The sequence below is a fragment of the Anopheles gambiae genome, chromosome 2 (assembly GCF_943734735.2).
Source record: "Anopheles gambiae chromosome 2, idAnoGambNW_F1_1, whole genome shotgun sequence".
Taxonomy (NCBI): Eukaryota; Metazoa; Arthropoda; class Insecta; order Diptera; family Culicidae; genus Anopheles; species Anopheles gambiae.
The window spans coordinates 15,460,959-15,473,458 of record NC_064601.1 but is presented as its reverse complement, the minus strand read 5'-3'; the positions used below and the strand labels follow the sequence as shown (position 1 = coordinate 15,473,458).

At 44.3% G+C, this 12,500-nt stretch overlaps 1 protein-coding gene across 17 annotated transcripts in view; it reads left to right on the top strand.

Moving 5' to 3' along the window:
* Nucleotides 1-12,500, top strand: part of LOC3290563 (uncharacterized) — a 167,935-nt gene that overhangs the window by 151,188 nt on the left and 4,247 nt on the right. For 13 of the 17 annotated variants that reach the window (XM_061644050.1, XM_061644043.1, XM_061644055.1 and 10 more), the window contains 3 exons: nucleotides 1,720-1,850; nucleotides 2,005-2,186; nucleotides 2,327-2,398. In XM_061644050.1, coding sequence (XP_061500034.1) covers nucleotides 1,720-1,850; nucleotides 2,005-2,186; nucleotides 2,327-2,398 — 385 coding nt within the window. Of the gene's footprint in view, nucleotides 1-1,719; nucleotides 1,851-2,004; nucleotides 2,250-2,326; nucleotides 2,399-12,500 lie in introns of all 17 variants that reach the window. The other 4 variants (XM_061644056.1, XM_061644057.1, XM_061644045.1 and 1 more) reach the window with 2 other exon arrangements.

Genomic DNA, 12,500 nt, shown 5'->3' with positions numbered 1-12,500 from the left:
GCGTTTGCTACTGTATTAGTTTTGCTGTGTTCGCTGGATTTTTGTATTTTTTTTAACGTTTTGAACGCAACAAAACGAGCTGAGACTTAGCATAGGAGCAATATATACGCATGAATTGCTCCATAAAAGCATTTAAAGTTATCAGCATTTTTTTCAACATTTTAATTGCACATCGTAAGATGCCTGGAAGAAATAATACAGCATAGCGTCGGTATTTCTGAGATTTTCTTGAGTATCTATTATGCTCAAAAATATCGTATGAAAGAAGATAGCTACACACGAACAATTTCTACCAACCTGACAATCACTGCAAATGTCAATACGATTGAACAGTACGGGTAAGCCGCCTACCAACTAATCTGCTCCTGAATAATCGAAGTTCTTACAATTAATACAATAACGTTGCATACCTTTAGGCGCTCTGTAAAAACCCTAATGTAAAGCAAAATATCCAATAATTAGGCCTTTTCTTTTTTCATTCAACTAGCTGAAATTTCAGCCTGTCAATGGAACAGTATTCATTATCTGGGTTGTATCCATGTGACAATTGTGTACAAAACAAAGTTAAATTTCAAAATTGTTTAGTTTTCTTTCTGAAATAAATCTAGGCTCAAATACTGAGGCTAGTTTTGCGTGTGATTTTGTACGTAGTGTTGACATGATTTCAGCCGTCAAACGTCAGACTCCATATGAAACAGTTGGCTGACATCGTAAAAGCCCTCTAAGACCCACTTTTAAGAACCATACTTTGATATGATTCATTGAACAATACTTCTACAGAGTATAATCACTTCACTTCAAGTTATTACCAGACATCATTATTAAGAACATCACGTTCAAAAGCTTAAAGTCAAACTTGAAGCTACCTTTTGTACATTACTATCTCATCGCATCAACTCAGCATCAAGCTCCCACTCACAATGGATCTATATTCCCGTCCATTCGCTTACTTCTCAACCCCTTAATAAACGCACGCAAACAAAAATAACGAAGCATCAAAACGAAGCTTTGCAAATGTTCCCTTCAAATCCCTTTGATCTATAATCTGTCCCGCAAAATCACACAAATCGGGTATCATTTTTCATCTGCAAATTGGAAAACAGGTAAAAAGGTAAAAACCAAACGATGTGCTTGGATGCCTGATAGCATTGGTACGATACGGTCGCTGGCTAGTGCTGTCCCGGCATCTCCACTATCCTATGTCCAGAGCATCAAATTCCAACCCCCCAGGGAGAGGGCCTGGATGGTATAAAAATGTGTGTTCAAATCATTGTGCCGGCATGGCGGAAGAGAGATGACAAACCACAGTGACATGGTGCAGGATAGATGGAGACGGATGGAATGGAAATTTAATGATCATAAGTTTCACATGCAGCACGTAAGGTGCGGCGAATGGGTAGTCGAGCCCGTATCAGGTTCAATAAACGGTCCGGTCGGTTCCATTCTTTACCTTCTCGGCTTTTCCGTACATCTTCGTCACGGACCCCTTCAAACTCTCCGATGCGATCGTTCCTGCTTTACAGGCGGAGCGTCGAGATTGATTTGATGGTGAATGAAATAATCTATTTCATGATGTACGTTTCCGTCCCTTAACTCCGGCGAGCCCATTCCGAGTGCGCAAAAACCCATGTCTACTTGACAGTATTCAGCGCACGTTTGATGAAGTTAGCAAACACTGTGACCAACATCGTTCTTTCTCTCCCAACTCCCTCTTCGCAGGTTCGTGTCTCGGCTCGCATCAAGCGCAAGCCGACACGCTACGAGGTTTCGGTAGTGACGCGGGATGAAGTCGGTGCCTACAAACCGTATCTCTGGGAGCAGTCCGTCTTCGAGAAGGGTCCGATGTTTAGGTAAGTGTCTCACGATACTACAGTGCCAGCCATCTTTTTATGCGCTCGCAAGAGGCAGTCCACACGAAAGAAAAAGGAAAACCTCCACACAGGTACGCAAATTTGCCAGCTACTGAGTGTCTTGTCCGTGTCGTTTTCTGTCCCATCCCATCAGAGAGTGGCTGCTGACGAAGATCGTGAACGGTGAGCGGGCTTCCTACTCCGCGCCCAAGTTTGCCCGCATGCAGGAGCGCACCCGGTCCCAGATGCTCGAGGACATCGTGGCCAATCTGGCCAACCACGCGGAAACCGGACAAATCCCCAAACCGTACCGAAGGGGTTCGTGGAGACCCATCGGTGAGGATCCTTGCATGTTACGAGTGACAGTTAGTTGCTGTATGCGACTCTATGTGCCGCATAGTATGTACTTGAAAGCTATCTCTCTCTCTCTCCTTTCTCTTTCTTCTCTCTCTTGCTCTCTCTCTCTACTGCAAAAGACATACTCATGCACACAGACTCGCACATTCTCTCTCACACAGACTCAGGCTTCCTCATACGAAATTGCACACGTACGTTACGGTCACTTATACGCATAATTACATAGCTATACCATGCAGTTGATCACTCTCTCACACACGCACCCACACACACACTCTCACACCATCTTTTGTTATGGTCCAAATCTCTGTACCCTTTGCACTCCTTATGCTCTTTGGTTTTTGTTTTTCAATAGATTTTTTGTTTTGCATTTTTTGTTTACTTTCCGTTTGACGAAACTATACAAAAATGATTGGCTAGAAATCACTCCCCAATTCTTACTCTAACTAACTTACACACGCATACAAAAGGTACACTGCTTTTGCTTCTTGATCTATTGCTTACTTCTTGGTCTTGTGTCCCATCGACGTGTAAAGGAACGTGGTTTTCTCTCGTTGTCTTCAATAACATTCCCTTTCTAGAGTTTGAATAGTGATACGGCTTACGTGCCTTCGACTAGTCTGTAGTCGATGCAGGAACGAAGATTTTGTGGTATTGTTCTTACATTTTACATGGTTTTGGATAACTTCCAGCATCTGATCTCAAACTGAACTCTACGGACATTCATGTGTGCATAAAACGTTGTACTAATATTTAAATTAGAGAATTTCCATAAACCACACAAGCTGAAGAAACTTTAACTCCATCTTTGCCTTCAATCTCAATCGTTAGTTCTATCTCGCTGTTAGCACTTGGCAAATTTCTTACTATTTCTCAGAATAGGGCGTACTATTTTCGTAACGAGGGTTGAACGTTAACTCGTGTGTTTTTCCCAGGGATGAGGGAAAACAGTCTCTACATTTGGAAGCCATCCATTTGATTCCAAAACAATACTCATCGTTCCCAAATCCCACCGCTACAAGGAAAATGTAGAGCAGTGTGAGAAAGAAAAACATGCTGTTTTGATATTGAGCTTATTTGAACTACATTTCTACTACTTCTGTGCCAGAAAAGGGTGACTGACTTACAGTGCGTTTAATATCTGAGCAAATATTAGCCGGCATCGCGAATAAATGAACTCTTTTTAATAGTCGTTTAAAGTTCATTTTGGTTTAACCGAGTTCATTGGTTTTGCATTCCTGTTAAAATAAACGATCGTCAAAACAGTTAACGACTGCTCGATATCGCATATAGGCAAACACGGGGAAAAAATTCGAGCAGTATAATTAAACGACTGTTAATTTGTATCGCATACGCTCGTGACAGTCGTTTGTTTAACGGCGGCATGGGACCAGTCGTTAAAATTAACAAATGAACTCAATGCGTTCGCGATGCCAAATTCAAGCAATTTTTAACGACTCTGGTTAATTTTTAACGACTGTTAATTTTAAACCAATTCTTTCGCGATGCCAGCTATTATGTATCTTTGGAGCAAGTCATCCAACAGCTCAAACTTCAACTCAGCTTTAAAGCTATCATTGCTGTGTAAACCGGTGCTTTTTGCTTAAAGAAAGTAGCAGACCTGGCTGCCTGGCTAACTTGGCTAACCCTTTTTCTCTGGCGGAATCACTTTTGCAACAACTAGCAAGTGAAACTTTTCCCCGCTACTGACTACTCGCTCTCTATCGCTCTTCATCTCACTCTCTCGCACAACCTGCCACGTTGTCCAGCCTTCCTGCCTCCTGCCAAACACTATCGCTAATGCACACGGTAAACGAACCAAGTAGAGCAAATGCAGCGGAAAGCCATTGTCCGCTTTGCCGTACACGTTGGCCATCCACCGCGTGACCGGTGAGTGGAAATCTATCGACCCGCGCCGCACCACACGCCTTCCCATCACCACCATCCACCCGGATAGCAGTGCACCTTAGCTTTAGGGGCAATTAAATTAGGAAAATTATTAAGCTCAACGCTAAGTGAAACATAAAACTGTGTGAAACAGGGACGGAATAGGGAGAGTTCGGTGGGTTGGCCAAACTTTTCCATGGCCCTCCTTTGAGCGGGCACAAGACATTGGCATTGTGTTTTTGTGTGCTGCTGCTTTGGCAACATTGTATCACCGGTATAACCGAGGAGGTAGGGGGTAGGGTGCGGTGTGACCAAAGAATGCAAACTTTGATGTCCCGGGTCTGCCCACTGTCGAACCATTAGTAATGTAAACATACTCATTCACGTGTGTCCGAGCGAAGTTCGCCAGTTCGAGGGACGGGACCTTTAAGGACCAGCTGGAACAAAGACAACCTGAAAGAGGTTGGGAAAGGTGGTGGTACGAGGGGAGTTCAACCTCAACTAGTAACAGTTTTCCACGAATCCTGTCATTTTTCCTCTTCCAGCTCGTTACGTGCGAATTTCACGTGGCGGTGGCGTTTTGTTTGTCGCCGCTTCACAGGAAACCAACACGGAAAGGCACACGGTCGCCCCGAACGAACCCCCCCATCGGTATATCCTTCCATTTCCCACCGGGTTGCATTGTGTCACCCTGCTCGCGGTTAAAAATAAAAGTAGCTCCTGCGATGCCGGCATCGGTACAACAATGCCTGCGATCGCCCGTGGCATATTGGCGAAAGCAAACTAGACACAAATACACGTAACTCGATACGTTTTGCAAAAGATAGACGCTGGCGCTAAAAAGCCCCGGGAATGGACTCGATGTGTTTTTTTTCTCTCTCTCGCAAAAGAGCTGCCACTGGTGATGCTTGTTTTTGCTTCCATGTTCCTTTTTGGACTGTTATCGCGACACCCGGACCGTAACTAGGGCAGGCTCCCAAAACTGGGTCCTCCTAGAACGCGTTGCACATGCGGACGACTCAAAAACACTCGCCCTGGGAAAACTCGCTCGCACAAACCAACGCTCAGGCAGAATTAACCGTTCGGGCTTAGTGAGCTGGCCCAAAATGTCACCGTCGTAACGGTCCGTTCTTACCTATGTGAATGGATGGCTGGAGCCTTTCGCCCTCCATTCTTTTGCTCGTTTTTTGTCTCTACCCGCAAGAGAGTAGCGTTGCCGAGTGGACAGAAAAAAAACCCGTTTCAATACACACCCCGGTGTGCCTGCAGGGTGTGTGTGTGTTATGCTATACTTCTGTGTCGGACCGGCGTGCTCGGTTTACGCGACCAAATTGCCAAACCACCACCGCTAGTCTATTGTGCTGCCGTACCTTTGGCCGGGAAGCGTATGGCAGATCGGGAACAAGGGTGTGGCAGCTACTGCCATTTCCTTCACCTTCCACCCTGGGCAGCACTCACGCAAACGCTGGTTGGAGCTTTGCTCCGACACTTGTTTGCTTTATGATGCGCTTATTGTTTGGAACCATCCATTGGGCTTTCTCTTTCTCCCGTTGCCCATTGTCATTTTGAGGATCCTACAAGAGTTTGGTTACCGTCAGGGCAGTTTTCTCGTGCGGCTCGAATTTCCGCCCCGAGCATACGGGCGATCAGGCTATACAGTCCATGATCAGCTAGCAAAATTGCGCCTGAAATGTATGCAACACGCTCTTCTACTTTTACTACCTCGCTCACTACAGACTGCGGGCTATGGTTGATCGCCGTTGTCGGGTTTAAAATGCAAACAAATGTGTCTTATGAGCTAACGTTGTTTGCCTCAGGACAATGCATGTCGGTGTGGTGGTGTGCCGAAACGAAAGACATTTTAAAGTTTGGCAAACATCTGTTTTTTTTTTGTTGGTATTTTAAAGCTATGGCCAAACGTTTTCATTCTGTGTTGCCACACTTTACTATTCTGTTACATTGTTCCTTGCTTCGGCGATTGTTGGCTGGCGTTGCACATACATATATGCTTTGTAACGGAATGGCTTTGAACTCTTGACTGGTTTTGTTTGCCATTTCCACTTTCGTCCTTTAACCCTGGCGAAATGTACCACTAATACTGGATAGTAGTAGATAGTAGTTCGGTTGCTAAATCAGTTGCTGATTTTGTAAAATTAAAACTGTTTCTTATAATAGTACGTATTTCCTTATAGGCATTTTTTCATTCGCCTAAAAGTATGCATTTTTTTTAATTATTATACTTATAACATAATTTAACATTGTATAAGATTAATAATTATTGTTAGTTTAACTTCTGCCTTGAATCGGAATGATTTTTAGTAAAATAGTAGAAACATCGATGGTAAAACTGTTTGGAAAGAAATAATCAACATTCGAAACATTGATGTAGAAAAATGTATAGTATACCTTTAGGCGCATTTAACCAAGCAAAATACCAATACGGGATGTTTTAGAAGATTGTATATCGTTCAAACACGTTGACTACAGGAAAATCAATCTATTTTTTATAATACTTAGAATCAATTTTGATACATTTTTAGAGACAAAGGTGCATCACCCTTTGCCATCAAAAGGAAGATGGTAAACTTTGCCTCAAAAATCTGGTCCGATTTTAAACAATGGTGTTTTAAAGCTCCCAAAATATCAATGTACCATTAGATGCAAGCACACAGTCAAATAACAACCTGGCCTGTTTTGTGCACGTTTTGCATTGTTCAGTTGCGTAATGCAATAGAACATGATAGTGCTCACCTTGCCCTCGACTTGATGCATGTATCTGTTTTCTTTTTATGTGCAATTCAAATGTACACCGAGCACATGGCGGTTGGATTTCAGTCGAGAGTAGTGAGATAAATATGGCTTTAGCGCATCGTGCACCAGAGTAGACACAAACACACACACACCAGTCATACTATCACACTAGCCCGGTGTTGATTTTCTCTCTTGAACACTTCTCCCCATCCAAATTTGTTCGCTAGCTACATGGGAAACTCACTTTTCTTGCTTCTTTTCTGCTTTTCATGCTCCCATCTTTTTTTTTGCCAATGCTGCCGCATCCGTCCAATGCTGCAGTGCACAACCGTTTACATCATCCTGTCTTAGGTTTAATTTAAAAAAATATGAAATTTAACCGTATGTTGAATCTCGAATCCACCTGCAACACCTGCGAATCGGACTCACATTCACACCCCTTCCCGAAGGCCAAACACTCATTGCTTGCTTTCGTTTTGTTGCTGCCGCAAATGCTCAATGTAAAAAGAAAGGAAATGCCAAAGTAAAACCCCACAGAAACAAAGTTTTGCCACTGAAATGGAATATTTTTAGAAACCCCTATCTGGCCATGGTCATGTAGCAGCACTGAAGGTTGGATTCCCTGGTTGGAAGAATTGCAGAGATTCTTGCGTCGTTTTTTTTGCTTCCTCTTCTTCTTTTTGCTCACCGCACGGGAGAGAGAGAGAAAGAGAAAAAAAGCACATACACATGCTGCGGAAAGCACCACCTAAATCCACCTATTTGCATTAACCTTAATGGTGGCGAAATCTTGTTCCGACTGCTATTATTCTGCCATCTTTCCCGCCCGTCCCAAGCCGCACGGCGGGCGCACCCCGAGCATCAAGCTTATTAACGCGACATGGTGTAACGAACGTAAAAGTTACCTCTTAAAAGCTCATCCCACTTTGGGGTCACATAAAAAACAACGAGTGTGTTTGGTGGTGGAGCTCGAGGGAAGGGGAAAACGCGCATCCGGCTACGTACCACGCGTTTAGGGCGACCACATCTGCAACCGTACCGAGTGCCGAGGGATGAGCTGCAAAACTCTGCCGCTGCTCACTAATTCATTAAAAATTGGGCGTGTGTGTGTGTGTGAAGTTTGCTTTTATTAGCCTGCTGGCACCGATTCCGGAACTCAAAGGAGTAAAAGCTCACCCGCTCTGCTCCACCCTTTTTTAAAGCGGTTAAGCGGAAACGGAAGTTTGACCAGCGGGCTGCTCTGTTTTGCTGAGTGTACCGGTGACCTGATACACTCCAACTCCCACCAGTCCCACCGAGAGCCTTTACGGGATGTTTTCAGTGAGATAAAAATAAAATAAAACCAACATACCCTGCCCAATAAACAAACACCTGAAACACACTGCCTTATGCAATGAGGGAAACCTGCTTGCAAGAAGGGAAGAACGCTGTGAAAAGCTTAACGTAAAATTGAAATCATGACCTCTCCCCTCCCCGGAACCCCGGAACGGATGCGGTGGCTCATTGCAAACTAATACACAGTGGTAAGGCGGGAGAGAATGGAAAGGAGCCTTTATTTGATATTCTACCTCTACCTTCGCTCTACAGTTGTGTTTGATCTCGTTTTCTTCATACTTTGGCACGTTTTATTCCGTTGGCGCCTTTAGCGAGCTGCTACCGATTCACTTCCTTAGAACTTTGCTTCTGCCACTAACAGACAAACACCAAGTTTATCTCTTTTTGTGCCTCTTTCTTTGCGCTCGGTTTGACTCTACCCCGGCTCCGTACGCCTACCTCACCCCGTTCGTTTGCTACTTTCACGTGTCCGGTTTGTTTTTTTTTGTTTGCTGTTGTGGTCAGTACGCTTTGGCGAACGACAACGACGACGACGACGGCTGGTTGGGATTTTATTTTATTTCATTTTATCTCATTTCATTTTATTTATTTAGTTTCTGGTAGTTCCCCGACCTGGCCCAACCCAGCCGGAAAGTTTTGTGTGTCCACGGCTTGCTTGCCACGAATGCTAGTCATGTGTGCCCTTGCTGGATAAGCGCTAGTGCTTTGCGCTCTCCCACAACAAACGAACCGAACGTCCGGTCCCACGGTGTACGGTGCTATCTCTAATGGAGATTAAATATTTATTAAAATTTATCATTAGCTGTCCGTTCCGTTTCAGTTTGATGAGGGACAAACGAGACTGGAGGGACAAAACGAGAAAGTAGCAACAATAATAAAAAAAAAACACCAACGTTCGAAGAAAGCGTACTCCAATGGCACCGTGTTTTAGTGGCGTTGGTTGGCAAACATGCTGTTGCTGCTGCCCAGGCTAGGGATTCATCCCGGCGCCAGTTTCGACCGGCAAAGATAACGATGTGCTAGAAGTCACCCCGTTGCTTAACCCACAAAGCAATCACTATTCACCACAGCGCAACGTGCTATCGCGTGTTTGCTGTGTGTTTCTATGTTATGCCACTGTCCCACCACTATTCGGATGTGGGATTTTAATTTGATAAAATCGGGATGAAATTAGATGGAATGGAGTTGGAAAGGAGTAGCGCGATGCGATCTACGAAACATGAATGGAATGGGCATTTGATAGCTTTCGTCGACTGCGATGTGTTGCGCTGGTTGTGGTTGGTAATTTCTATCTACTTGCACATCGCCAACATAAGCTTATGAAATTATCGAGCAAAGTGTGCAGCTAGCGCACAAATAGAGGAATGGGGGATATAAGCAAGGGGAAAGGAAACGCACAAGACATAATCCTTTCCCCACACACGGTCAAACGATTCAACCAAACACCGACCAAAGAAACTACTAATGAGAAAGGTTCGCAGCAAGATGTTAGCGCCCACGGCATATGACTCGCATGAAGCTCGCATTGCATACCTTCAGGCGGAAAGGGGCAAACGAAGAATGAGAAGAAGAAAAACCTACCCTAACCCTACTGCTGCTGAGCACTAACGGCAATGAGTGTTGCTTTCAATTATTCATTCCTTATGGCCGTACGGGCGGAGGAAAGGGTGGGATCGAGGTAACGTAATGGCTGCTGAAAGCACCGTGCGCCATCGTACCGCATCGTCGTTGCTCGTTGCAAATTGATATAAACACTCAAACCTCCGTACGCTAAGCGTGACTAAAAGAAAGCACCCATTCCCGTGCGGATGTGTGAGTAAATTTGAGAAGGATAAGACCACTTCCACCCTTTTTCAAACACACACACACACAAACACCAGTCGACCCAGTGTTTTGCGAACAGGATTAAGAAGCAGTGCTTATTTTGTAGACAGAGAGCGCACAAGACTGGGTTTTGTTGCGAAACGTTAAATTTTATCGACCTTCGTGCCGGGCGATGTGGCTCTTCGAACAGTCGAACGGTTCGAAATCGACATCGTTGCCGTACTGTGAGGGCCACAATCGCCCCGCCGCCCGAGATTAGACGGGTTGGGTGAGTAAATTTGGTTAAGATATCGTACCGGATTTTGATGGCACGCTGGTCCCATCATCATCGTGTTCGATGCTTTTTCGGCAACGAGTTCGGAGTGGTCGGGTTACGGCAGCTTATCTTACACTCTGACTGCAGACTTGCGCTCGCCTCTAAAATCGGTTGGATCGTTTGCTTTTTACGGTAAAAGGATTTACACGTCGCCCCGCTGGTTAACGCGTAACGGTTAACATGATAAAGATAAAGTGGGCGATTGAAGAGAAATGGGTGTACGATGGTGAATTGTGCCTCTAAAATAATACGTACGCCTCGGTATAACTTTTCCGATCGATCGAAATGAATCGCATGATTCGGAAATAGTTTTAGTGCTCGTGAAATTTATTGCCACTGTTAAATATGTAGCTGTTATTTTCGTATCTGCTTTCCATATAAGTGAAATGTGAATGCTCTTCACACCGGATATTATTGTAGGCATTTTTGTACTATTGTTGCTGAACGCCTTAAAGTATGCAATGGGGTCTCTTCAAGAAATTTTTGGACGGCCTTGTTAAGCACCTGAAGCTATGCAATATATAATTATTTTTATTTTTCAATGTTTCATAAAACTATGCAAAAATATGAGTCATCTTTCATTTGCTAGTTCATTTTAATCGCAACAAGTATTAAAACAGATAAATTTCGTAATGCATATCTTCAGGCGGTCATACGCAGTAAATGATAGTAGCATGCATTGCATACCTTTAGGCGCTACACGTTTTAACCTCTTTTCAGCGTTAAGCTAACGAGTTGAAGAATACTTGTCTGCCATTACATAAAACTGAGTGCAATGCACGCAAGTGTAATTACTACCGTGTGCTTCTTGAAGCATATTTAAAGTTTTGTCTCAAGTATTAATCACTTCACTCGCCATACACTGTCTTCCGCAACTGTCTGCATGACCTTCGAGTATGGTAGGGCCAGTGCCCTTCTATTAACAGGAGGAGAGTTTGAGAGAAACCCATTTTTTCCATCGTTTGTCCCTCGGAGGATGCTATCTCGTTCTTACACCCTCAACCTCCATCCAAGAAAGGCCATTCAAAAGTTAATTTATTCCAAATTATAAACCATTGACATCTCCCAAACGATCGGCTTCAGTTTATGGCTACAACATTACAACCCAGTAAATTGTGTCCCTCTTGGCTGAGAGACAAATCAGAACCGACTCGCGGCAGATGGTAGCAGCTGCGTCGCATACAGCAGCTCAGTGGAAACCATTTTCAAAACTCTCCCAGCGGACCCACCGCGGCCCGTCCATTCCCCTCCCCAAAAAAAACCGGCATCCCATTCCAATAGTGCAATAAAATGATGAAGTATTTAACCCCATTCGGAGCATCCCAGTGTCCTCCGATCTGGTAAAGGAACGCACGTACCCTTCTCCTACCACCCCGTGCCTTCCGTGCCCACCGGCGTATCGGTCGTAGATTTTAAGCCCCAAAAACTTTTGCTTTCCGGTTTGATTTCTTTCTTCGCTGTCTCTTCTTCTCTTCCTTCATGTACTTCAGTCATGCCGCTTGCTTTATTTCTTCTTTGCTGTTGTTTTTCCCTTTTCCAGTGTGCTGTTTGCACACCGACACACAAACACACACACGCGCTCTTTGTGGTGTGGCTTTCTATTGGTTTTACTGTTTTATTGCTTACTGCTGCTTGTCTTAATGCTTGCCTGCCTCCACTGCGTGTCATTACCGTTCGCCTGAGCATTTGTCATACCGGAAGCTTAGCTACAAGTTTACGAGAGTTTGGTACCTTCTCCTTCCTACACCCATTGCTGCCTTGCTTAGTGCGTTTGCCTGTGCTTGCCATTTTCCATCGTGTGCTCTTTGTGTGTTTTTGAACCGTTTGTGCCGTCCTTCAAATAGAAACAGTTTCCAAGTACAGTTTTGCCTGTTTGCTTGTAGTGATCCGCTTCAGTCGCAACGCAATGAGAAGATGAGTTGTAATGAACTTTATGATTCGTAACAATTAGTTCACAGTTTTATATTATATACCATATTCCTCTCCCACCCGTAACCATAACCATGTCATCATAGAATACCCATGATCATAATCCCCGATTGATAGTGTGCATGCGATTCCGATGGAATCGGAAATGTTCCCAAAAAAAAACCCTTTCCCGCTGCACTGAAACCCACCAAACCTCCCCTTCCCGGTAAACCGTGTTAGATTGATCCCTACCCCATTGTCCGGTGTAAAAC